The sequence below is a fragment of the Acanthopagrus latus genome, chromosome 21 (genome assembly GCF_904848185.1).
Source record: "Acanthopagrus latus isolate v.2019 chromosome 21, fAcaLat1.1, whole genome shotgun sequence".
NCBI classification, from domain to species: domain Eukaryota; kingdom Metazoa; phylum Chordata; class Actinopteri; order Spariformes; family Sparidae; genus Acanthopagrus; species Acanthopagrus latus.
In genome coordinates this window covers 15,732,905-15,753,312 of record NC_051059.1, presented here as the reverse complement: position 1 = coordinate 15,753,312, position 20,408 = coordinate 15,732,905, and the positions used below count along the sequence as shown (strand labels likewise).

At 41.5% G+C, this 20,408-nt stretch overlaps 4 protein-coding genes and 1 long non-coding RNA gene across 6 annotated transcripts in view; 3 read left to right on the top strand and 2 right to left on the bottom strand.

The window, feature by feature from the left end:
- The first annotated feature begins 1,543 nt into the window (after positions 1-1,543).
- LOC119010964 (CCN family member 1-like) lies at positions 1,544-4,387 on the top strand. Its single transcript, XM_037083622.1, has 5 exons — positions 1,544-1,742; positions 1,834-2,047; positions 2,164-2,511; positions 2,619-2,824; positions 3,273-4,387. The coding sequence occupies exons 1-5, from the start codon at positions 1,701-1,703 to the stop codon at positions 3,567-3,569; spliced, it is 1,107 nt and encodes a 368-aa protein (XP_036939517.1). The 5' UTR covers positions 1,544-1,700; the 3' UTR covers positions 3,570-4,387.
- An 892-nt stretch (positions 4,388-5,279) lies between these two features.
- Positions 5,280-13,142, bottom strand: LOC119010960 (outer dense fiber protein 2-like). 2 transcript variants are annotated; one of them, XM_037083617.1, is made up of 17 exons: positions 13,005-13,142; positions 12,487-12,661; positions 12,264-12,387; positions 11,985-12,116; positions 11,774-11,848; positions 11,028-11,099; positions 10,833-10,949; positions 10,563-10,748; positions 10,368-10,477; positions 10,134-10,269; positions 9,755-9,865; positions 9,215-9,319; positions 8,643-8,801; positions 8,127-8,227; positions 7,875-8,037; positions 6,637-6,762; positions 5,280-6,528 (listed from the first exon to the last, which is right to left on the bottom strand). In XM_037083617.1, exons 1-17 carry the CDS (start codon positions 13,108-13,110, stop codon positions 6,355-6,357), a joined length of 2,172 nt encoding a protein of 723 aa, XP_036939512.1. In that variant the 5' UTR covers positions 13,111-13,142; the 3' UTR covers positions 5,280-6,354. The 2 variants fall into 2 exon arrangements, with proteins under 2 accessions (XP_036939512.1, XP_036939513.1); XM_037083618.1 differs by lacking the exon at positions 8,643-8,801.
- A 57-nt stretch (positions 13,143-13,199) lies between these two features.
- On the top strand, positions 13,200-15,232 carry ift22 (intraflagellar transport 22 homolog (Chlamydomonas)). The gene is made up of 5 exons (XM_037083619.1): positions 13,200-13,500; positions 14,127-14,209; positions 14,398-14,484; positions 14,579-14,781; positions 14,868-15,232. Exons 1-5 carry the CDS (start codon positions 13,438-13,440, stop codon positions 15,014-15,016), a joined length of 585 nt encoding a protein of 194 aa, XP_036939514.1. The 5' UTR covers positions 13,200-13,437; the 3' UTR covers positions 15,017-15,232.
- Positions 15,233-15,268: 36 nt separating this feature from the next.
- LOC119010962 (ATP synthase subunit g, mitochondrial-like) lies at positions 15,269-16,605 on the bottom strand. The gene is made up of 3 exons (XM_037083620.1): positions 16,461-16,605; positions 15,999-16,159; positions 15,269-15,465 (listed from the first exon to the last, which is right to left on the bottom strand). The coding sequence occupies exons 1-3, from the start codon at positions 16,510-16,512 to the stop codon at positions 15,367-15,369; spliced, it is 312 nt and encodes a 103-aa protein (XP_036939515.1). The 5' UTR covers positions 16,513-16,605; the 3' UTR covers positions 15,269-15,366.
- The window catches only part of LOC119010963, a 57,077-nt gene continuing 53,142 nt past the window's right edge, over positions 16,474-20,408 (top strand). Inside the window, exons 1-2 of the long non-coding RNA XR_005072095.1 lie at positions 16,474-16,607; positions 19,853-19,909. This is a non-coding gene — a long non-coding RNA (uncharacterized LOC119010963). The remainder of the gene's footprint in view (positions 16,608-19,852; positions 19,910-20,408) is intronic.

The following is a 20,408-nucleotide window of genomic DNA, read 5'->3' as shown; positions in this document are numbered from 1 at the left end:
AACAAACTTCTAATCTGTGCACACCCTCGTGAGTGACTGACGGGAATTTCATCTGTGACCTTTACGTAAGGAAGGTTAGAAAATACAAACGCCGATCACAGACAAGGTGCAGCAGTCTAAACACAGATTCAACCGAGATAGAAATTCAGTTGCTCATAGAAATATGTGGCTTTTCTTCAATATTTATGTCAGAACTTGTGGTGCCCCGATGTTGAATCCGTCGCGGCGCTGCTCTCACACGCGTGCGGCTGATGATGAAATATTTGAGGTATTATCTGGTATGAAGGTGCCCCATTTTTCCCCCTTTACATAACCACATTTCACCAGCAGTTTCTTTCATTTTTCTATTAACAAAGCGGAGTCTCGCTGACATTAAGAGATATTCGCTAACAATAACTACAATTAAAGCAACTTAAACAGAATAAGCACGCTTTTGTAAACCACAAAAAGAGGTGTAAGTTTTAAAAGTTTGCCAATAAAGTTAAACAATTTTAAGGAAATGTTAATCCAAAAATGAAAATGTGGCATCATCTACTCACCTCCATGCCGACAGAAAATCGTACATTTTGTTGTCGCCAAAACATTTCTGGAACTTCACAGCAAAACAGTCTTGCAGCATCCTCCGAAACAGCAAAAGTAGATGGGGACTTGTTTTAAAATGTAAAGAAAGCCAACTGAAGAAATCCCAAATAGATTTGAGAAGACGTTAATTATACCCTTAATGCTTGGTCGAGCTTGTGCAGCCTTGTTAGACAGGGTTCGCAAACGCTTTTAGCTTAGCAGCTACAGTGAAGACTTCAGCTTAAAAGTGGATGTAAATAACATATCTTCAAATGAACTTGGGATTTCTAGCAGCTGATTGAAAGTAGGTGAAAGTTTCTTGGTCCACATAACATTTCTGGAGCAGGAGGCTTGTAGCTGGAGACCTGTTTTGAGACGTTAAAAAAAGCCTGTCAGAAGTAGGTGCTCGAGCTCGATCACAGTTCTTTTTAAAACGATTCCAGATCTCGGGTACACTGGTAACTTGGATAAAGCCGAACGAGGTGTTTGGAGCCATTTTACTTGTTCTTTTTATTCGCTTTTTACCACAAAATGAGTCCCCATCAACTTCAGTTCATTGCTGTGCTGTTTTGCTCTGAGGCTCCAGAAAAGCTTTGTGGACATTCATGAGGGTGAGTAGATCAAGACGGTATTTTCACTTTTGGTTGAACTCTTCCTTTAATGCATAATGTATTAAGTAGCAAAATATGTAATCCATTGTTTGAACAGAGAATGTCATCTTTCACTGCAAATAACTTGCAGGAACTGGTTGACTTCATGACTGAGGAATTACTTGTGGTTTTACTTCATAATCACAGAACAGATATAAAAAACGATATTCAAATGGGAAAGAAAGTCCTGAAAGACTGGAAGTCAGACTGGGTGGGTCTTGGCTCGCTGAGTGAGACAAGAAGAAAGGAGGCGAGGGGAGGGGGGGGGGGGGCAGCTTCTTATGGGCTTATGGGAGGACGCGTGGAGGAGCATTCCTCTCATAGTTTCGGGACACCTCTTCAGCCTGCGCATACGTCAGATCAGCCTGAGTGTATAAAAGGAGATGGGGACTCCAAAAGAGGGAGAAGCAAGCAGCCGCCAACTCACTGCCAGGTCTGGTGTTTGACCGAGAGAAGAAGTTTCTACTCAGGACAGAAAAACTTGTGAAGATGTGGAGGGTTTTTGTCGTGGCAAGCCTCTGCGTTACAGTGGTGAGGGACAACTTTTCATCCATATGCTGATTCTCCATGTTTGGGAGATGATTTTTGATGATGAATATCTGATGTCTTTTTTGTACCTCAGGTGTCAGCCTTGTGCCCGAGGGACTGCCGGTGCCCCCCTGACACCGCCAGATGTGCAGCAGGAGTCAGTCTCATGCTGGATGGCTGTGGATGCTGTAAAGTTTGCGCACGGCAGCTCTTTGAGGACTGCAGCAGGACACAGCCGTGTGACCACACAAAGGGGCTGGAGTGCAACTTTGGAGGGGTTTATGGCTCCTCTAAGGGCATCTGTCGAGGTACAGTGGCTCCTTTTTCTGTTTTGTTTTGTTTGTTTGTTTGTTTTTTTGATGAATTTGATCACTTTTCTCTTCATATTTTGAACCTCACAACTTTTTTTCTGTTTCTCTAACAGCCAAATCAGATGGAAGAACGTGCGAGTACAACAACAGGATTTACCAGAACGGGGAAATCTTCCGTCCGAACTGCAAACACCAGTGCACTTGCATGGACGGCGCTGTTGGATGTGTCTCCCTCTGCCCGCACGAGCTCACGCTGCCCAAGCTGGGCTGCGCCAAGCCCAGGCGGGTCAAGGTGCCGGGACGGTGCTGCGAGCAGCTCGTCTGCCCCGAGGAAGCAAAGACAGAGAGCTCTGTCATGAAGAAACACAGGAAAAAGCACAGCAGAGACAACAAGCTGTCTGAGGACGACCTCACCAACAGGAATGAGTTGGCGCCTGTGTGGAGAGGAGAGTCTTTACCGGGTGAGCAGTTTGAAACAATGCTGGAAATGTCTGGATTTCTTCTTGTTGTATATCTTTCCTCTTTCCTTTAAAGTGTTCTAATCCTTCATTTTATGTTCTCTGTGCAGCTTTCAAGGGCCACCCAGTGGGCCACATGATGGGCAGAGGAGTTGAGTGTGAGTCTCAAACCACAGATTGGTCCCCCTGCTCCAAATCCTGCGGCGCTGGAGTGTCCACCAGGGTGACCAACAGCAACAGCCAGTGCAAACTGGTGAAGGAGACTCGGATCTGTGAAGTCCGCCCCTGCAACCACATGACCTTCAAAAGAATGAAGGTGTGTTCCTTTTAAATCAACTGAAGTTAGTATGATAACCTGCTAGTATCGGGCCCAAAAACCTTTTTCTCCCAGAGTGGTTCCGAAGTTACAAGTGGTTACAAAGCTCCTGTATAAAACATTCCTCAGGCAGTCTGGCTAGTTAAACGGCCAACTGAGCTGACAAGCTAGCAGTAGCTACAGTACCGGGTGTGTAAAAATACAGCAGCAGTTAGCAGTTACTCTAGAGATATACAGTCACTGCCTCAGCAGTGGCTACAAGAACACTGACATGAAAAAACAGTGGCCAGTGCTCAGGCCTTTGAGAGCTGCCCAATCAAAGCAGGCTTTTCGGGAGGTGGCTTTCTTAAAGAGACAGAGCGTTCAGTCACTCCAAATTAAAGTATCACAGTAACGAACCACAATATGGCATCTTTAACACATGCTCTTCATGTCTTCTCTGTGACAGAAAGGTCAGAAGTGTACAAACACAGAAAAGGCCAGCCGTCCACTTAAACTGTCCCACGCAGGCTGCCGTAGCCTGGAGAAGTTCCAGCCAAGGTACTGTGGGTCCTGCTTAGACGGGCGATGCTGCAGGCCTCACCGAACCCAGACGTCACCCGTCCAGTTCCGATGCAGGAATGGGGAGATCATCAGCAGGATGGTGATGTCGATCGAGTCTTGCAAGTGCGACCTGAACTGCTCCGAAAAGACGACTCCTCGTCACAGACTTTTTCATGATATCCACAAACTGAAAAAGTTCTGAAGAGGAAAAGAAAAATGTGCACTTTGAGGTTACAGACATCTGTACAATGACTTTCTTGAACTATATTGTTCATGGTTTTGCTTCGTAACATTGGAGCTTCATGGTTTGCTTCATTTTGAAGCAGTTTCTTTTTTTTTTTTTTTATTAAATATGTTGTGAAAATTCTTATTTTTCTAGTTTAACAAAATCTGTTTTATATACATGGACTTCACATAACCTATTTAAGCCTCTCATGACAAGACATGTCACATGACTCAAGGAAATGATCTTAAAACTGTGGCAGCTACTTTATCAGTCGTTACACACATGTCGCCATGTTTCTGTAGATATTCTGCACACCTTCTTTTTATTTATCAGGATTTATATTTCAGACTTCACTTAAAGGTCCAGTGTGTAGGATTTAGGGGCAGAAAATGAAAATAATTGTGAAAAAAAATCAACTGAAACTTCTTTTGAATATGCCATTTACAACTACAAGAGAAATGAGTCTTTCACGGGGTCCACCATGTTTATACGGTAGCCCAAATGGGACACACCAAACGCTGCCTCTCTTTTTTTTTTGTTTCTTTACCTTTACCTTGTTTCTCACCATCGTAAGGGAGGCTGGGGTGATTATATTTTGTCTGTTGTCATCAGCAACCTCAAAGCTATGCCACTCAGTCCTACACACTGGTCCTTTAATGGATTGTTAGATTTATTCACGAGTCATTGTTATGTTAATACTGGTATAACATCCTGTTATATGACTGAACACAGATACCTGCCAAACTGTAAATTTTGATGTTTTATGTTTTCACAAATAAACTCGAAAAACAGCTCTTTTGATGGGAGTGATTTTATTCTTTAAAAAGAACCGAAAAGTTTCAGGTTCAGGGCTCGCAATAATCTGAAAAGAAGAGAAATTCTCGGGGGGGTCTGTTGTAACAGTTTTTTCGGTAGGAAATTGGCTATACTGTTTCAACTGCATCTGGCTGACCCACTTCTGGGAGGACCTACATGTCACTGCATAGTTTTGGGAATGAGTGTAATGTAAACCTCAGAGTGGTTTTCCTGCTGTTGGGCAGATGCTGAGCGCACGCCGCAGCGTTTTTGGTTTATGAGGGAGTTACAGCGTGTATAGAGAATGTTCTAATCTTTCCACAGAGAGACTGTACCGGCGAATCCTTCATTTACCAGCCTGAATGTGAGATTTTAACTCGAGTGACTTTGTGTGAACACAAGTATTCAAGTATTATTTTCCATCTGATGAACTTCATATGTCAATTAGGCGACTTCATGTGCCCTTCACACAATCTTTACCAAATATGCATCAGTAGAGCCTCTTGTTTGTTTAAGATAACTGGCTCAACAAATTCAGAAAGGGTCGTCCAACTTGTTTGCATCGAATACGAACACGAGCTCAGGGTTTGTCCATCGTGCTGCTGACTCATAGTATCGGCCAAACTGCCAGAAGACATATGTCAGCTTATTTTCCACAAGGCAGCAAAGAAAAGCTAATTCCCAAAGTGTGCACAGAATTACGTAAATGGGCAAGACCAAGAGGGCAAGAACAAGAGCAAAGGAAAAACAGGGGTACTGACGCACGCAGAGATGAAATGGTTCCATCCCCTGACGGGAGAGCACAATAGAGCTTTGTCTGTGAGAACCTGAGAGCATCGCCGCTCACTCGGAGGGAATACGTCCACAGCAAGGTCACATCAGACTCTGGACGCAGGTCTGGACTCATTTATTACCATCGATACAAGAGCAGAACAAGAACAGGACAAAACAAACTGTTTTTTAGGTAAATTGCGAGCGAGAGTTTAAAGTGGTTTGGAAGAATCCCAGTGTTGCACGTATCTCAGTAATCATGTCTGCAACCCTGAAGGCACGAGCTTCACAGCTAGCAGCCAAACAATCGATTTTCTGCATCAGTCGTCTCAGTCCAGCTGAGGTTCAGAACCATAAACACATTTGATATTCAGTGCGTCACACGTTTTGTTTTATGATCACGAGAAGGACAGTCACATGGTTGTTTTCAGTATCAGAAGGTTAACAGAAGTGTTTCATAGTCAAATGTAGCACCACTGAAAATGTGCACCCGCATAACATTTGGTTTTCAAGCACGACCAGTATTGATTTATAATTGCTTTCATCACTGGGTGTATATACAGTCTGTGCAGCTTCTAAACATGGCAAAAAAGTTTGATATAGAGCCAGTTGCACAAAGACAGACTGAGACTTAATCTGACTAAGGTAGACTGTCGACTAAATGCACGATGCAATGTGTGTAAATGAGTCGCCTTACAAAAACATGACTGGCAAAACAGTTCCACCTAGTGGCACGTGACTGACTGATCCGAAAACCTGTTTTGGCATCTTGATGAATCATTTTAGTTAAAGAGAGAATCAGAAAATAGATCCCAATGTCCCATTTTCAGATTGCTTGTTTTATCTGACCAACAGTCTAAAGCCCAAAGATATTCAATTCAAATCAGGAAGAGATAAGTCCTACTTGACTATCTAAAATCATTCTGAAATCAAGACTAGGAAATATGCAACTGACTCCTTGTTATATGGGAATAAGACGAAGCAGCACCAAAAAAAAAATCTATTAAAAATCTGTATCAAACATCAACAGCAGCAGCAGATTTCTACCTTTAAAAAACAAAACCCCCTGATTCGCATCTAAAAAGGGATAAATTAATATAACATAATCTGTTGCTTACCAGTTTCATTCTTGTCTTTAAATAAATTATAAATATTACACAAAACAAACATATAATGCAAAAAGATTCATCCTGTATCATTTTAGAAAATATGATGATCCAAAAGTTGAAGTCTGCAGTCCCTCGTCAAACATGGTCTTATAAGAGTTTTTGAGGAAATCGACGTAGTTCTGAATGCTTTGCTTGTGGCTCTCTGATTGGTCCAGGCTGAGCTGCAGGTCCTTCAGGCGCAACTCGAACTGTTTCTCTGCCTGCAGATGAAGATATGAGATATGGACACATCACAAGTTGCAGTACAACCCGAGCGTGCTCCATCACATTTATTTGCTTTCATGGTTGAGAAAAATGGTGATACTCACAGAGAGCTTGCTCTGGCGGAGAAGCCTCAGCTCGCTGTCCCTTCTGCTCCTCTCGGCTTCCAGCTCCAGGATTTTCGTCTGAAGGGCCTCTTCTCTGGAAACAGCCTGGTCCTTTACCTTGCTGACCTGGAGGGGTAAAACAGAATGGTGATGCCATTAGTTGTATATGTCAGAAATGATTACTTTTAAGTTAATATCACGAACACTTCATATATATTTATCCATCATCATATGAGGTTAGGCAGTGGTGACTGAACCTAAGGTCCACGGATGAAATGCATTTGCAGTATTATAAATTGGATGTCTGTGCTGACATTGCTGGCAAAAATCACAATTAGTGCACAGTTAGTGACATTTTTTCCATCAGCAGGGAGCGTTTGGCCTGCCAGGAAGCGTAGGCAGATCCGATGTAACAGACTCACTCTTCAACGCACTTGTGACGGAAGCACCCAAACAAAGAAATGATTGATGACTACAGACGAGGTCACCTCGTAAACATGTATGAATCCTGAGAGAAAGACATTTTTAAAAGTTAATGTGTTCGGCTCTAAGTACTTTAGTCGCTTTCTAGCTTCTGATCTCTTTCGTTTCTGTCGTCCTGTTTGTACTTTTGAACATCTGCTGTGTTCTGCTGTTTCATTATGTTCACTTTCAGCTGTTTCAGGAGTCAAGTTAAGTTACTGCTGGTGAAAACACAACGTTCACTGTATTACTGCTTCATGCTGCTTTTATTGTGAAGAAGTTGTAAGAAATAAAACATGTCTGTGAATTAAGGGGGTCCCTTTTTTAGCAGTGATCCTCTAATAGTACTGCAGGTATCGAGACAAGTGCTTCATTAGTCAAGGGCACACCTTAAAGCAGGTAGCCCAGTTGTGGTGGTTATTCAAAACCCGCCTGTGCCGCAAAACCCGCCTGTGCCGAGTCAAACTGATTATGGCCAGGCCGGCAAATGTAATAGAGAAATGGCAGAACAACACCACAGGTGCCGTAAGAGTGAACGAAACAGATCTCAGAGATTGAGGCTTAAAATAGAGGTAGAACACAATGAAACACTGAAATGTGAACATTTGCACCTGTACGATCAGAATTAAAAAACGATTAATTTAACGTTTGGTTGACTTAACATTTAGCAGTCTGCTAGACGAAAGCAAACGACCAAAATACAACAGTAAATGCTTTGTCATAGTTGTCTGTTGGTGGCATCATTTGGATTCAAGCTTCTCCTCTCTGATCTTTACCTGCTGTCTGACGTCTGATAAAGCCGCCTCCAGCTGCCGGCTGAGGGCCTGACACTCTGACGAGCGCTGATCCAGCTGCCGGTTACTGTAGCCTAGAGCCTCCTCCTGAGCGGCGAGCTTCCGAACCAGCTCCAGGTTCTCCTGCTGCAGCTTGTCCATCTGCCTACAAATGCACGTTAAACAATTTTTAATTTTGAAACTGTAAAAGGAGACATCTGACATCTAGAGAACAGAGACAAGAGGGTGTCTTACTTGTGCAGAGAAGCCATTTTCTCTTGTAGTTGTGAATTGGCTTCATGAATCGACTCTTTCATGTCCACAGATGATCTCAGCTGCTTCGTCTGGCTCTCCATCTGTATTTGTAAAATGTTAAATTCAGTATCGCCTGCATTGGGCACAAGTGAATGGAGTTGATATCTAACATCACATGCAAAACTGGATACACCAGCAGCCCATTTAATGCTTTGGACCACAATCACAAAAACACAATATGGGCATGGGTTATCGAGATAAAGGACAGAAACACGTGGGTGATTGAAAATGGACTCACACAGCAGAAAACACTCACAAATGTGTAAATAGGTAAGGATGGTTGCAACCTAATCAATTCCACTGCAATGAGAGTCTTTAAATCACAAACATCAAAACGAACTCACAGCAGGACCAGAACACATGATGCACATGGGGTTGTACTACCGCCTAGTGGTCAGATGAAGGAAGAATTACTGCATTTCACATTCTCTAACCACCGCAGCTCACGTTTCACACCTGAACCTGCAGTTGCCTAATGGACTCTGACTTTTCTGAGCACTTCCTCTCCGAGCGTCGCAGGTTCTCCTGGCACTCAAAGAGACTCTGCTCAGCTGCACTCAGTAACTCGGGGTAAGACTCCAGTTGGTCGACGCGCCCCTGCAGCTCCTGCCTCACCTGGGCTCAGAACGAGTGTTGGGAATAGACAAATTATTAGCCTGAAGTTTCATCACACCCCTCAAAGAGATGCTCACAGATGCGTGTAATTCTTTAAGCGTGCAGAACGAGCAATTATTCATTTCTAGACAGAGCTTTGTGTTGTTAGTGTTCTGCTGCCCAGAATAGTTTGATAGAACGCAGGTCCACGTGCAACGAATGTTACACAGCTGAAAAAGCAGAAGTTAGATCTAACATCTCTGGCCATTCAACAGCAGGAGAAACAATGCTGTGGAGCTGAACATGCTACAAAAAGCACTTTAACATTTCTGTTAGGATTTGTTATTAAAAATAACTAAAGACAAAGAAGTGTCACATTGTTAAAAATCTTATCGAACTCAAAACTTTACACGGAGAGATGGGAGATTGATTACCTTCTCAACTTCTGTATCTTTTCCATCTCGCGTCGTCTCCGCCTCTCTTACAACAATTGCATACTTTATCCTCAGATCGTCTATCTCTGCTTGAAGCTCTGCAACCTAGAGAAAATTAGAGAACTGTGTTGTCACGGTCGCCTTTTAACTTTTAAATAGTGAAAAGGCGAGTTGGAATAAGCTGATACAATCACTATGATAATCCTCTTATCCTCTTTTTGCAACACCGAGGCTCAAACAAAAGCACAAAACATGACTTATTTATGGCAAAAGAAGAAAGGATAAAAAGGATTAACAGTTGCCTTGAAATAAAGCACAAGTGCTTTATGTTCCCTGACCACATGTCAAATGCTTTTTCCCCACATTTCTGATAATGAATTCAAATAAACATAATCAAATCCACATCAAAGTGCCTTATACTTCTTTTCACATACATCGCAGTAATTAATATGCCGTACCATCTGCAGAGGAAACCCACATTTTTCCAAAAATAACTCAAACTGAAATGGTAAACAGTAAAATTAATGAGCAGATGTCAACCTGATATTGGTGCTGCTCGGTTTGATGTTTCCTCTCCTGCGCCGCCACCTTCTCCTCCACCAGCGCAGACTCACAGTCAGCCAGCTGCTGCTCCAACTCAGCAACATATGTCTGCGATCACACGAACATCAACATACTTTTTACTCAGAAGTATAATAACAGAGTACAGCTTAAGCACACCTGTGGATCAGGACAGGTGCGTAGCAGAGGACCAAGATGAATTCAGTAAAGAACTCCCACTCGTGTTCACTTCACTTACAATTAAGTCTAATAACTGTTATTAAAAACTTAACTGCAAGTGAACAGTGTCAAAATCAGAGAGAGAATGTGACAGGATATGACAGACGTTCACAACCACAAACTGTTTGGCACCTTGTACCTTGAGTTTTGCATTACTGACGCTGAGGTCTCCATTTTCAGCACTGAGTTTTTCAGCGCGTTGCATCACAGTTTCGTTGGCTGCTGTGAGCTCATCCGTCTCTTTCTGCAGCCTAGCTGTCAAATCACCAACCTGACTAGATTGGAGATGCACATTTAAAATTCACAAGTGAAAATCGCCGTTTTTCATAATGATTGATGGCATCTGGCATGTGGAGAAGAGAGAAAAAAAAACCTTTTCAGAAATTCTATTTGAGCAACAAGTTTGTTCGTCTCATCTGTCGTCTGCTCCTTCTGTTGCCTCCTGGAGTCTCTCTCTAAATGTGCTCTGGTCAGCTGAGCATCCTGTTCTCCAACCAAATACACAAAGTCAAAGATAGATCCTGAACAAATCTTAAAAACAAATAAAATCGCAGCTTTTTTTTGATACCTTTTCCTTCAGTTGCGCATAACATTTCTCAATTGCTGCCTCGAATCTCTCCGCTCTAAGTTTTTGGGCTCGATTGGCTTTCTTGAGGGATTCTTTGTCCTGTGCTGCCTTCTCAGTTAAACATGTGATTGAGCCTTTGAGATCGTCAATCTCCATCTTCTGCTCAACCAGAGTCCTCTCCAGAGTCTGGGAAAAGACAGCACGCCCATTAAGATGAGTTATGATATCACACATTTTCTTTAAGGGTTAGGCTGACAGAGGCCTTTGTACCCGTATCTGAACAGTCAGGCGATTGTTTTCGGCCTCCTTGTGGCGCAGTTGCCCCTGCAGGTGAGCACGGGTCGCCTCCACAGTCTTGGTCATGTGAACTGCACTCTTCATGTTCTCCTGTGAAGACCAATACAGACAGATGCTTTAAAACGCACTTGGCAAGAACATCTCTGTGAAAGCATCTGCTGTGCTCACCTGCTCTTCTCTCCGCAGAGCCATCAGTTCTTCAGCTCTTCTTTCTGTGTCACTCAAATCTTTTTTTAAATGCTGTCGGAGAAAAATGACAGTCAGTGCATGATCATGATTTAAGACTGGATCTTGCATAATTTTACTGTTTTTATACATCATTATATTTAAAGGTGCATTCAGTTTAACACAGAAGATGATTTAGAGCTGCAACGATTAGTCAACTAATCGATCCAGTGATATTAGCTGCCTACGTTTTTGATAATCAGCATTTTTAAGCAAAAATATCAAATGTTTGCTGGTTCCAGTTTCTTAATTATAAACAGTTGCTGCCTTTCTTTGACAGACATGATTATAAATGAAGAGTTTTGAATAGCTGGTTTGACAAGAGAATAAATTCAAGCAATGTCTCTTCTGGCTCCGAGGAATTGTAATTACCATTTTTCACATTTTGTTTGACATTTTATAGACTGAACAATTAATTGTGGAAAAAAAATTCGAAAATATTCGATAATAATTGTTTGTTGTAGCCATACTGCATTTATGTCATATCTTTCAATCTATACATTTATTTTGTATGAAATGTGGCTATGCTGGGGGAGACAGCCATGACATTCAGAGATCACTAAATGTCTAAATTGATTGCGGGTCTAAATGTTCAACTAGTTTGCCACTAAAGCACAAAGCTTATATCATTTACACCTAAAATCAGGTTAATTTCTTGAGTCACTGCAGAAACGTAATGAAACACTCACCTCATTTTCACTCTCAGCCTGTGTGATCTTCTTGAGTAAGTTGTCAATTTGATGGTTTGTATGAACTCGATCAGCCTATGTGGAAAGTCATCAGCCATTTACAACAATTGTTTCAAGAAGCCTTTAAATTAGTATTTCATTTGCTGTTATCTACACAGATCTATGACTAACTATTCTGAGCAACATACAGGGTAGACATTTTGTCACTGACCTCTGAATCTCTGAGCTGTTTCAGTTTCTGTCGAACAGACTTATTTATTCGTCGAAAGTCCTCCAGCTTCTCCAGCAAAAGTCCTCTCTGCCTTGAAATCCGGCGCTTATCAGTGGCAGACTGCTTTGAATCCTTAGATGCAAGAAAGAAAAAAAAAAGTTACAATCATGGGTCATTAAAGGGCACTATGTAGTTTTGAAGAAAAAAAGACTGAGCTCTGCACCCTTAAACTCAAAATTGTTTTTCTGGGTTTGTGTTTGAACCCAGCTTAATACTTACAGCAAATTCATCTTCCATGGCATCTTTAAAAGACACGAGATGTATGGCAGCGGAGTTGGCAGCCGCTTCCGCATCCATCAGTATTTTCAGGAAGGGGCTCTTTCCATTGGCATAATCTCCACGGCTAAATGAAAAACGGGAAGCAGATGCTTTTGATCAGTTGTGCTGTGACATCGTTGGGTATGTTTAGCCTCACAGGGCCATGCACCACAGGACCTCTCACCCATTAATATCAGCCTCTGGGGTCCTCATGTGGAGACTGCTGCGTGCTCTGCTCCTTCTCCCCAGTTCATGAGAGCTGGCTAGGTCACCACAGCTCAGAGTGACATCCTCCCTGGTAGAGCTGAAACCAAGGGAGGGACTCTGGAGTTCATCCTCTGGAGACATGCCTGTTACTACTGCCAAAACAATACATAGTAAACGTCAGCGTTAACATACAGGAGGACAGGAAGTTAGTAGAGGACATGACCTTTAAAACTAACTCAGTTAGGCTACAAAACCTTGCATATTAGGACAGTAACAGTGGGTTGTCAAGCAAGCCACTGAGCTTACTCCATAGCAGCAGACAGACAACACTACAAGGTTAAGTGACTTGCTAAGCTTCAACGCTACACCGAAGACAGCACACATTCAGTTCATTCTACAAATTAAAAAAACACTTTCATCGACATTATGGCTGTTAGACGAAAGTATAACAATCAGTGACAAAACAAAGCCACTGAAAATGTAAATATTACTTACACTTTCGCCTTGTGTCGGTTGTGAACGACGCTACTCCAAGCTGAAGAGCCCCTCCCCTCTTAAAGATCGAAGTGGATTGGTTAGCTCCGAGACAACGTGATGACATCACGACATTTGCTCGCTGCGGATTTGTTCCCCAAGGGAAAAGTAGGCGGGACTAAATTTGATTAAAGTTGTTAAACAGCCAATGGACAAGAGAAATCAAGGAGATTCGCTGAAACCATAGAAACGAACAGGAAGTTTACTGCCACGGTATCTCAAACGATCACGAAGATTGTTAGCATTTTGGACATTACATTGCGTGAAAGTCTAAACTCAGGAGGGCATTGGGAAGATATATAATAAGATCAGAAACTGAGTGTTATTTAACGTGTTTTGGTGGCGTAGTTTAGCGTTGCCAGAGCTTCTTTAGTCGAAGCTAGCTGGGCAGCTAATGCTCGGCTGCTCTTCAGTGGACATGTTCAAAGCAAAAATACTCTTTATTGGACCCAGTGAGGTACGTAAAGTCCTTTGACCCACTGCAGCATAGCCTGTTTTTACTCGCAGATGTCGTCAGCTTCATTTTGGAAAGAAAGTACTGTTTAACTAACTAACTAACTAACTAACTAACTAACTAACTAACTAACTAACTAACTAACTAATTACATTAATGATGGCTCAGATCCCTTTTGGGCGATCCACAAAGCCATATTGTCTCATACAGTCTCAACAGTTTTAATGAAGATTTTTGATTCACATTTGAGTTTCCTGCTGTGCTGTTAACATGGCTGTCTAAGAAAGATTAATGTTGCACTACTCCACTTCACAGCAGGATGAAGGACAGGTGTAACTGATAGGAGGACTGACACTACTTATCACTAAGTGCCTAAGCAAGCCATGTCAGTATATCAGAGCCCTGTAACTGGAACATGCAAATAGAATGAATCCAACAATTGTTGTGATACCTGCTCAGGTCAGCTCTGCTGCTTTGAAAAAAGGCCCATTGGCAGTAACATTAATTTACATATCAAGAGTAATATTAAAGACTAGCCCTTTTCAGAGTGCTTATTTATAAGTGTGTGTTTATCCCTCTAGCACTGTGACCGATATGATTAGTCTTAAACTCATTCATCTGTTTTATAGAGTGGGAAAACGGCTCTTGCAAATTTCCTCTCAGGCACAACGGAGAATGTGGGAGGTGAATACAGACCTACTCAGGGAGTAAGGTATGAACCGTAGGTCAGCCAAAGCCATTCAAACCACGAGAAGGTTGAAATAACGTGATCTCAAAGATTGTTTGGTACCTTATATTAAAGTTTATGTAAAATCAGTTCCACTCATTATTAGATTATTACATTTTTGCCTTGAGAGTTATAAGAAAAAACAAAAATGAAACCTTTTCTACTGTTTCAAGGATACTGGAGTTTGAATCACAACCTGAAGGCAGTGGTGAAAGCATGGCATGTGAGGTTGAACTCTGGGACTGTTCAGGAGAATTTAAGTAGGTTAAATGTCATAAACATACTTTACAGTGAACAAAGGCTTATATGTTATAATACCTAGATGCAGAGACACACACATTCTTTTTTGTACAGATTTGAATCATGCTGGCCTGCACTGATGAAAGACTCCAGCGGCGTGGTGATCATTTTCAATCCAGATGTTCCTAGTCACCTCAAAGAAATAGAGACATGGCATTCGATGTTTATCGCCTCTCAGAGCCTGCAGGAAAACCAGTGTCTGCTCATAGCTCACCACAAGCCTGGCAGTGGAGTAGAAGAAGGACGGCTGCCATTAGGTATTTCCACTGCAGGCCTCCCAAAGCTGTTGTGTTAATCATTATCACTGTTTTTGGCCTAACATGTTCATTATTTCTGATTGCAGCCTCGCATCTCAGCAGACTGCCACTCATTCACTCCAACCTGGAGGAGGAACCGGAGGATGTGAGGCGAGCTTTCTGGAGATACTTGGGAAATGTTATTAATACAATGTCGGAAAGTCGAGAGCGAGAGGAGATGTCTATTATTACTTAGAACCAAAATAAAATATGCAGCTTAATGGGGAGGAGTTTTTGTGTATCGGCAATCTCTGTTTGAGTAAGACTCATGAACATTTTTTATTGTCATTAATTATTCATCTTTGCTGTCGTTTAGTCATTTTCTCAAACCCTTTGCAAACTTTAATGTTTTTGTTCAGTTTTGGTTTATTACATCATCTGTAAGTCTTTTGTTAATAAAATATGAACTATTTCTGTCGGGAAATGAATACTCAAGAGACTTAAAACACTCATCTGACTACAGACATTTGTTTATTGGAAGATGTGGTGCAGTTTGTTGAGAATGTGTCAATTAGAAGTGCAAATGAAGAAAGAGAAGTGCATTATTCAGACATCATATCCAATAATGCCTCCTTTGCCGATGCACTCTCCAATGTAGAACCACATCAGCACCTCAGTTGCCACGAGTCCATTTCTCAAGGCATCCTACAAAACAAAACAAAGCAAAAAAACAGAATTACATTTTTGAACGGCATATCATTTGACAATAACCCAGGTTCATCCTCTTGGAGGGTTTTTCCACAAACCTTTTGCTTGAAACTAACTGAGATGGCATTTAATCACTCTGAACTTGTTTATTTGTGTGGCCCACACAGTTTACTTCTATTGTCTTGTAAAATTATTCAGTCATTTCTATTGTTTATGCAGATAAACTCAACCATATCACTACTGTATACAGCGCACTGATGACTGGAGATCTGAGGCAAGGAGCTAACAATGTTCTGCATCTGGCCACATCAGTCACATCCAGATATAATCACTGTCCTCTGTGGAATATTCCATGTGTCGATAGAGAGCAGCAACTTTAAACTTGCTTTTTCAAGGCTCTAACAGTTATTTCCATTATATATTAAGTTGTTGATTATTTGCAGACCACATCCCAATTCCTCCAACTCATTTTGAGTCGTGTATCTTGTTGACTTCAACACAGGGTTTCCACATACATATCAAGGACTCACCTTCACTGTGGTCTGCCCCAGGCGTCCAGCCTGGAAGCTCTTGATGAGGCCCGAGGCGGCCTCTATCGCCTTGGGGATCTCGGCAGGTGAAGGTGGGACGAGCTCCACACGGGCATAACGCCAAAAGGTCGCTAGTCGGGGTCTGGAGTATGTGACAGCGGCTGAGATAGAGACAGAAACACAGATGAGTCTCAGGAACAGCATTAGCACTAGCTAAGGAGCAGCAAAGTTTGAGGCCACTCCGTTGTTTCGCCTTCCTCTGACAACTCTGTGAAGAAAAGTCGCTTGAGTGGTAGTGAAGTTAATGACACCTGAGTTGAGCTAATAGAGGTCACACTGAAGTTGTGCAGGTGCCAACAAGCTGTAACGACGTGAGCTAGGTTAGCTAATGCTAAACGGTTCGTTCTGCTACCGCTAGCTCAATTAATAATTGGTAAAATGGATACACGTGAATAAGCTTACCACCGACAGCAGTAGGTACTTTAGCAACGAGTTTCTGTATTGCCTGCGCCATGATGACGACCGTTCCGTGCACAGCAGGAAAAGACCAAAGAAGAAGAAAAGAGATTTCCGGGTCGTTCGTACTTCAAAATAAAAGTGGGCGATGCGGTAAGTGCGGCAATTTTATTGTATTTTCAAAATAAAAGGGATCGTGCATAAGAAGTTGGAGGTAATGTAAATAAATCAGATTGGCATAATTTATGAGGCACATAATTGATTTCAGCCGGTTTCTGTAATGATGATGAAGTCATAGAGAAGCTCAAAGACACACTGCACCACCACGTCCGTTCTTTTCTAAAGCAGAATTATTAATGAAGGCAAAGTAAAGCAACTTTCTCTGTGTAGCACCCTCAAACACAAAGGACATTCAGAGTGCTTTGTATAAGGCAATAAAATGCACTAAATAAAAAAAAAAAAAAATGAAAGAAACTAAATTAAGGACACAAGAGTGTGGCAGAGAAACCAGTCACTCCGATGCACAAAATAAGAACAGCCTTTTTAATTTGTATTCACATTTCTACAACAGCATCAGTAAACAGACATGAATAATTCAGATTGAAAAAAAGGGAAATTAATGATTTTAAAGGGTCTGAAAGTAATTTTCCAGGATGGAAATGTATTAAATGCATCTGACTTAGAGATGCCTGTAAAATGTTTGTTTGCACTATTTCCCTTTAACTGTTGTTTTGGATATGCAGATAAAATCAGTCAATAATCAGTCAATCAGTACAAAATACAGCAACACTTTTTCAGGGTCTTTTAAGGGGCTCATTACTCTTTATTCGTTACTCATTTTCAGTAAAATACAGCCCTAAAAGTGCAATCCAATGATATGAAGAGCCAATATGGTGAATGGTTGATTCATACTTCTGTTAATATGCTGTAGCCTACAGTGTGTTTGAGTGTATGTGCGGTGTGTAAAAGTGACAGGAAGAAAAAAAGCAGGCCTAAGAGGCAAAGACAAATTGTCTGTAAGTGCATGTGTGTGCGTGTACTTTGTATTATGACAAGGATGACTAAATCATGACTCACTTTCCTCTGACTCACCCTACAACCCACATAAAACAACAACGAAAAAGAAAAAAAAAAAAACTGGTGCGGTAAGAAGAATGCAGGTTAGACGTGGATTTCCCAGGCAAACACCCAACTAATGCCATCTGTTTGATTTACACTTCAAAATGATGGTGTTTCTCTACTGTATGGATAGTTTGAACATATTAGAAGACAGTGTAACTACTGCTCCTATACTCTAACAATAATGTCTCAAAACTCTTCTTCCAAATAGCTGGAGAGTTGAAACAGGACTGAGCGCAGCTCTGAATATATTTGAAACCCCCTTGATGTATGCAAAAGTATTACACGAACAGTTGACGTATTTAAGTTGTACAATAGTCTTCTTTCTTCCCTTATTGTGTGATTTGTCGGTGCCTCTTGGTGGGCCGGTGTTGTTGGTGTATATTCTCCCTTCTAGCAAAATGTGCTATACAAATAAAATTGCCTTTCCTTGCCTCATGGGGGAGTCCTTCATCTCCTCAGGGCAGCAGGGTTTTTTTTTTATTCTTTCTTTAGCGGTGCCATCATAAGAAACTCATGCAACAAAGACAAACACTCTTTGAACCCACAGACCTTTTATTTTGAGTTCAACTCAATTTGCCAAGTTTTCCAAGAATACCAAATGTCTCAGGCTGAATTATGAGGAAATGTCCTCAGTAGAAAACAGGCAACAAAGAATTTGCCATTTCAAGTAAGCCATGGAAACGTGACCTTGGATTTTAATCCACCAAAATGGAGTGCAGCCATTCAAAGCAGTTTGAGCACAAGACACAAACAGGAATGTGATTTTGCTGGAGAGCGTGGGTAAAACAAATGCTCAGCTAATTTTTTGGCTATGAAAGATTTGATTTCTTTACCATAAACATGAAGGAACAGCCAGCAGGTGGTTATTTCGGTTTAGGATTAGGACTTGAAGCAGAGGAAAACAGCTAGCCTTGGTCCAATTAGAGGTAAAAAAAAAAACAACAAACCTCACCTACCATAAGTGAAATGGAGCCAAACTTCACCCAGGCAAGAAGTAGTTCATTCTTTTATTTCTATTATTCTACAGATTAAATAAAAGCTAAGTGTTAATTAATTGACTTTATAGGTTTGTGTTAACTCTGGACAGGGCTAGGATAGCTGTTCTTTCAGGTCTTCATGAGAGACTGAAGATGCAAATGAGATGCGATCACTCAGACCACATTCGGAGGTGGTCTGGGCCACATGTGACCACATCATTTTTGCTGTGTGTATGCACATGTGTCCTGGGCAACAGTGAGGGGCTGCCTACTCAACTGATGTCCTCTGCAAAACAAAAAAAGAGAGGCCACAACAACGGGCATAATAGATTACACGCTGTCAGATTCCCATGTGGTTCGCTGTAATGCAGATCACGTGTTTGGACTCTAAACGTATCCCAGTGTTAACAGATGTTTGTGAACACACTGTCCTTTTCAACCAATATAATCCTTAAACTAGTAGATAATAAGTAATGTTGCCAGAGGAGAGACTTTATAAACACAGCAAAGTATTATGTATGACAAAGTCTAAATCATTTGTACCTTCTTGGAAATTAGCCATTAAATGCAATAAGTATTTCTTCACTTGTAAAATGTCGCTGCACAAGCCTTCTGTGTCTAAAGTGTGTCTTTCCTGGCCCCATTTAGCAGCTGTTCTACTGATTCAGCCATTTACAGTTAATTTATGAATGAAAACACAATTGTATTGGAGGTAATATGCCAAATGTTACAAATAGTTAAGGCAACAGGCAATACAGGTAACTTTTTTTTATGCCATGGAGAAAATCCCAGACAAATCGTTGAGCTTTGCAGGTTCTTGAGTTAGCAGAAGCACTTTTCTTTGATTTCTTTCTTTTTTCAGTGATTTGCAAATAGAGTAGGGAAGTGACATCCAATCACAAGTGGTCACTTGAGATGCACGGTAATGTGGACGATTTGGATTAAAACTGTTAACATGCGCTTGGGTATGTTGATACCAGCCTCTTTATGGGCGGTTGACAATTTTGCTTGTCTCACGCATGCACAAGGATGCACATACACGTACACTCATACATGGGTGGTACTATTCCACTGACCGACTGGCGACCTGCATGTGCCAAGAAGCGTGGCAATGCCAATAAGAATACTATAAGGGAGTGAACATGAATGTAAACAATACAGGCTGTAACGTGTTCAAGACATCAGGTTCGCAAATGTTTCTGTGAGGAAGAAAATGCATTCAACCTGTTTGTTGGATGTCACAGAGACACACAATGCATTCTGACGGTGAATGTAAATAGAACTTTTGTTTGTGTGCAGGAAAACTCCAAAAGGCAGAGAGCGTATCAACCTCCCCATCTGATGCTCAACAACCAGGTAAATAAGCATATTCACTATTACTACTATTTCTTTAGCGGTCCGGTGTGTTGGATTTAGCAGAAATTAAGTATAATGTTCATAATTTTGTTTTTTTTTACAATAGTGTTTAATCAGCTGAAACTGACAGTTATTGTGTGAAACAGGGGGTGTTCAGCGATAAGAGCAGAATAAATTTAACATGATACATGAACATGATATAGTAATGAACGTACAGTTGCTGACACATTTAATGAGATTATAATTTCCCGAAAAAATCCTTCAGGGGAGTGGACTGAATTTCTGCATTAACGAAAAAGATAAGAAACCAATTTAAAGGGGAAGAAAAGTAAAAAGACTGTGTGCCCTTCAGATATGCCTCTGACCTTACAGCACAATGTTCATTCAGCGGTGATGTGTTCGTTCCACATCGTGAGGCAGCAGGACCGCGTGAGTCATAGAGACGGACCGAGACACACAAAAATACACACAGACGGACAGGAAGACGGGGAGGCTGCAG

What these genes read in the sequence shown, in the direction of transcription:
- LOC119010960 (XM_037083617.1), bottom strand. Translation starts at nt 13,110, where the DNA reads ATGTCATCACGTTGTCTCGGAGCTAACCAATCCACTTCGATCTTTAAG. An exon ending in CTCTGCGGAGAGAAGAGCAG is followed by an intron (nt 10,950 to 11,027) that starts GTGAGCACAGCA and finishes TGGTCTTCACAG; the next exon opens with GAGAACATGAAGAGTGCAGT. An exon ending in TTAGGCAACTGCAGGTTCAG is followed by an intron (nt 8,228 to 8,642) that starts GTGTGAAACGTG and finishes TTACAAATACAG; the next exon opens with ATGGAGAGCCAGACGAAGCA.
- LOC119010962 (XM_037083620.1), bottom strand. Translation starts at nt 16,512, where the DNA reads ATGGCGCAGGCAATACAGAAACTCGTTGCTAAAGTACCTACTGCTGTC. An exon ending in AGTACCTACTGCTGTCGGTG is followed by an intron (nt 16,160 to 16,460) that starts GTAAGCTTATTC and finishes TCTCTATCTCAG; the next exon opens with CCGCTGTCACATACTCCAGA. An exon ending in TGGGGCAGACCACAGTGAAG is followed by an intron (nt 15,466 to 15,998) that starts GTGAGTCCTTGA and finishes TTTGTTTTGTAG; the next exon opens with GATGCCTTGAGAAATGGACT.
- LOC119010964 (XM_037083622.1), top strand. Translation starts at nt 1,701, where the DNA reads ATGTGGAGGGTTTTTGTCGTGGCAAGCCTCTGCGTTACAGTG. An exon ending in CAAGCCTCTGCGTTACAGTG is followed by an intron (nt 1,743 to 1,833) that starts GTGAGGGACAAC and finishes TTTGTACCTCAG; the next exon opens with GTGTCAGCCTTGTGCCCGAG. An exon ending in TGACCTTCAAAAGAATGAAG is followed by an intron (nt 2,825 to 3,272) that starts GTGTGTTCCTTT and finishes TCTCTGTGACAG; the next exon opens with AAAGGTCAGAAGTGTACAAA.
- ift22 (XM_037083619.1), top strand. Translation starts at nt 13,438, where the DNA reads ATGCTCGGCTGCTCTTCAGTGGACATGTTCAAAGCAAAAATACTCTTT. An exon ending in AGACCTACTCAGGGAGTAAG is followed by an intron (nt 14,210 to 14,397) that starts GTATGAACCGTA and finishes TACTGTTTCAAG; the next exon opens with GATACTGGAGTTTGAATCAC. An exon ending in AGAAGGACGGCTGCCATTAG is followed by an intron (nt 14,782 to 14,867) that starts GTATTTCCACTG and finishes TTCTGATTGCAG; the next exon opens with CCTCGCATCTCAGCAGACTG.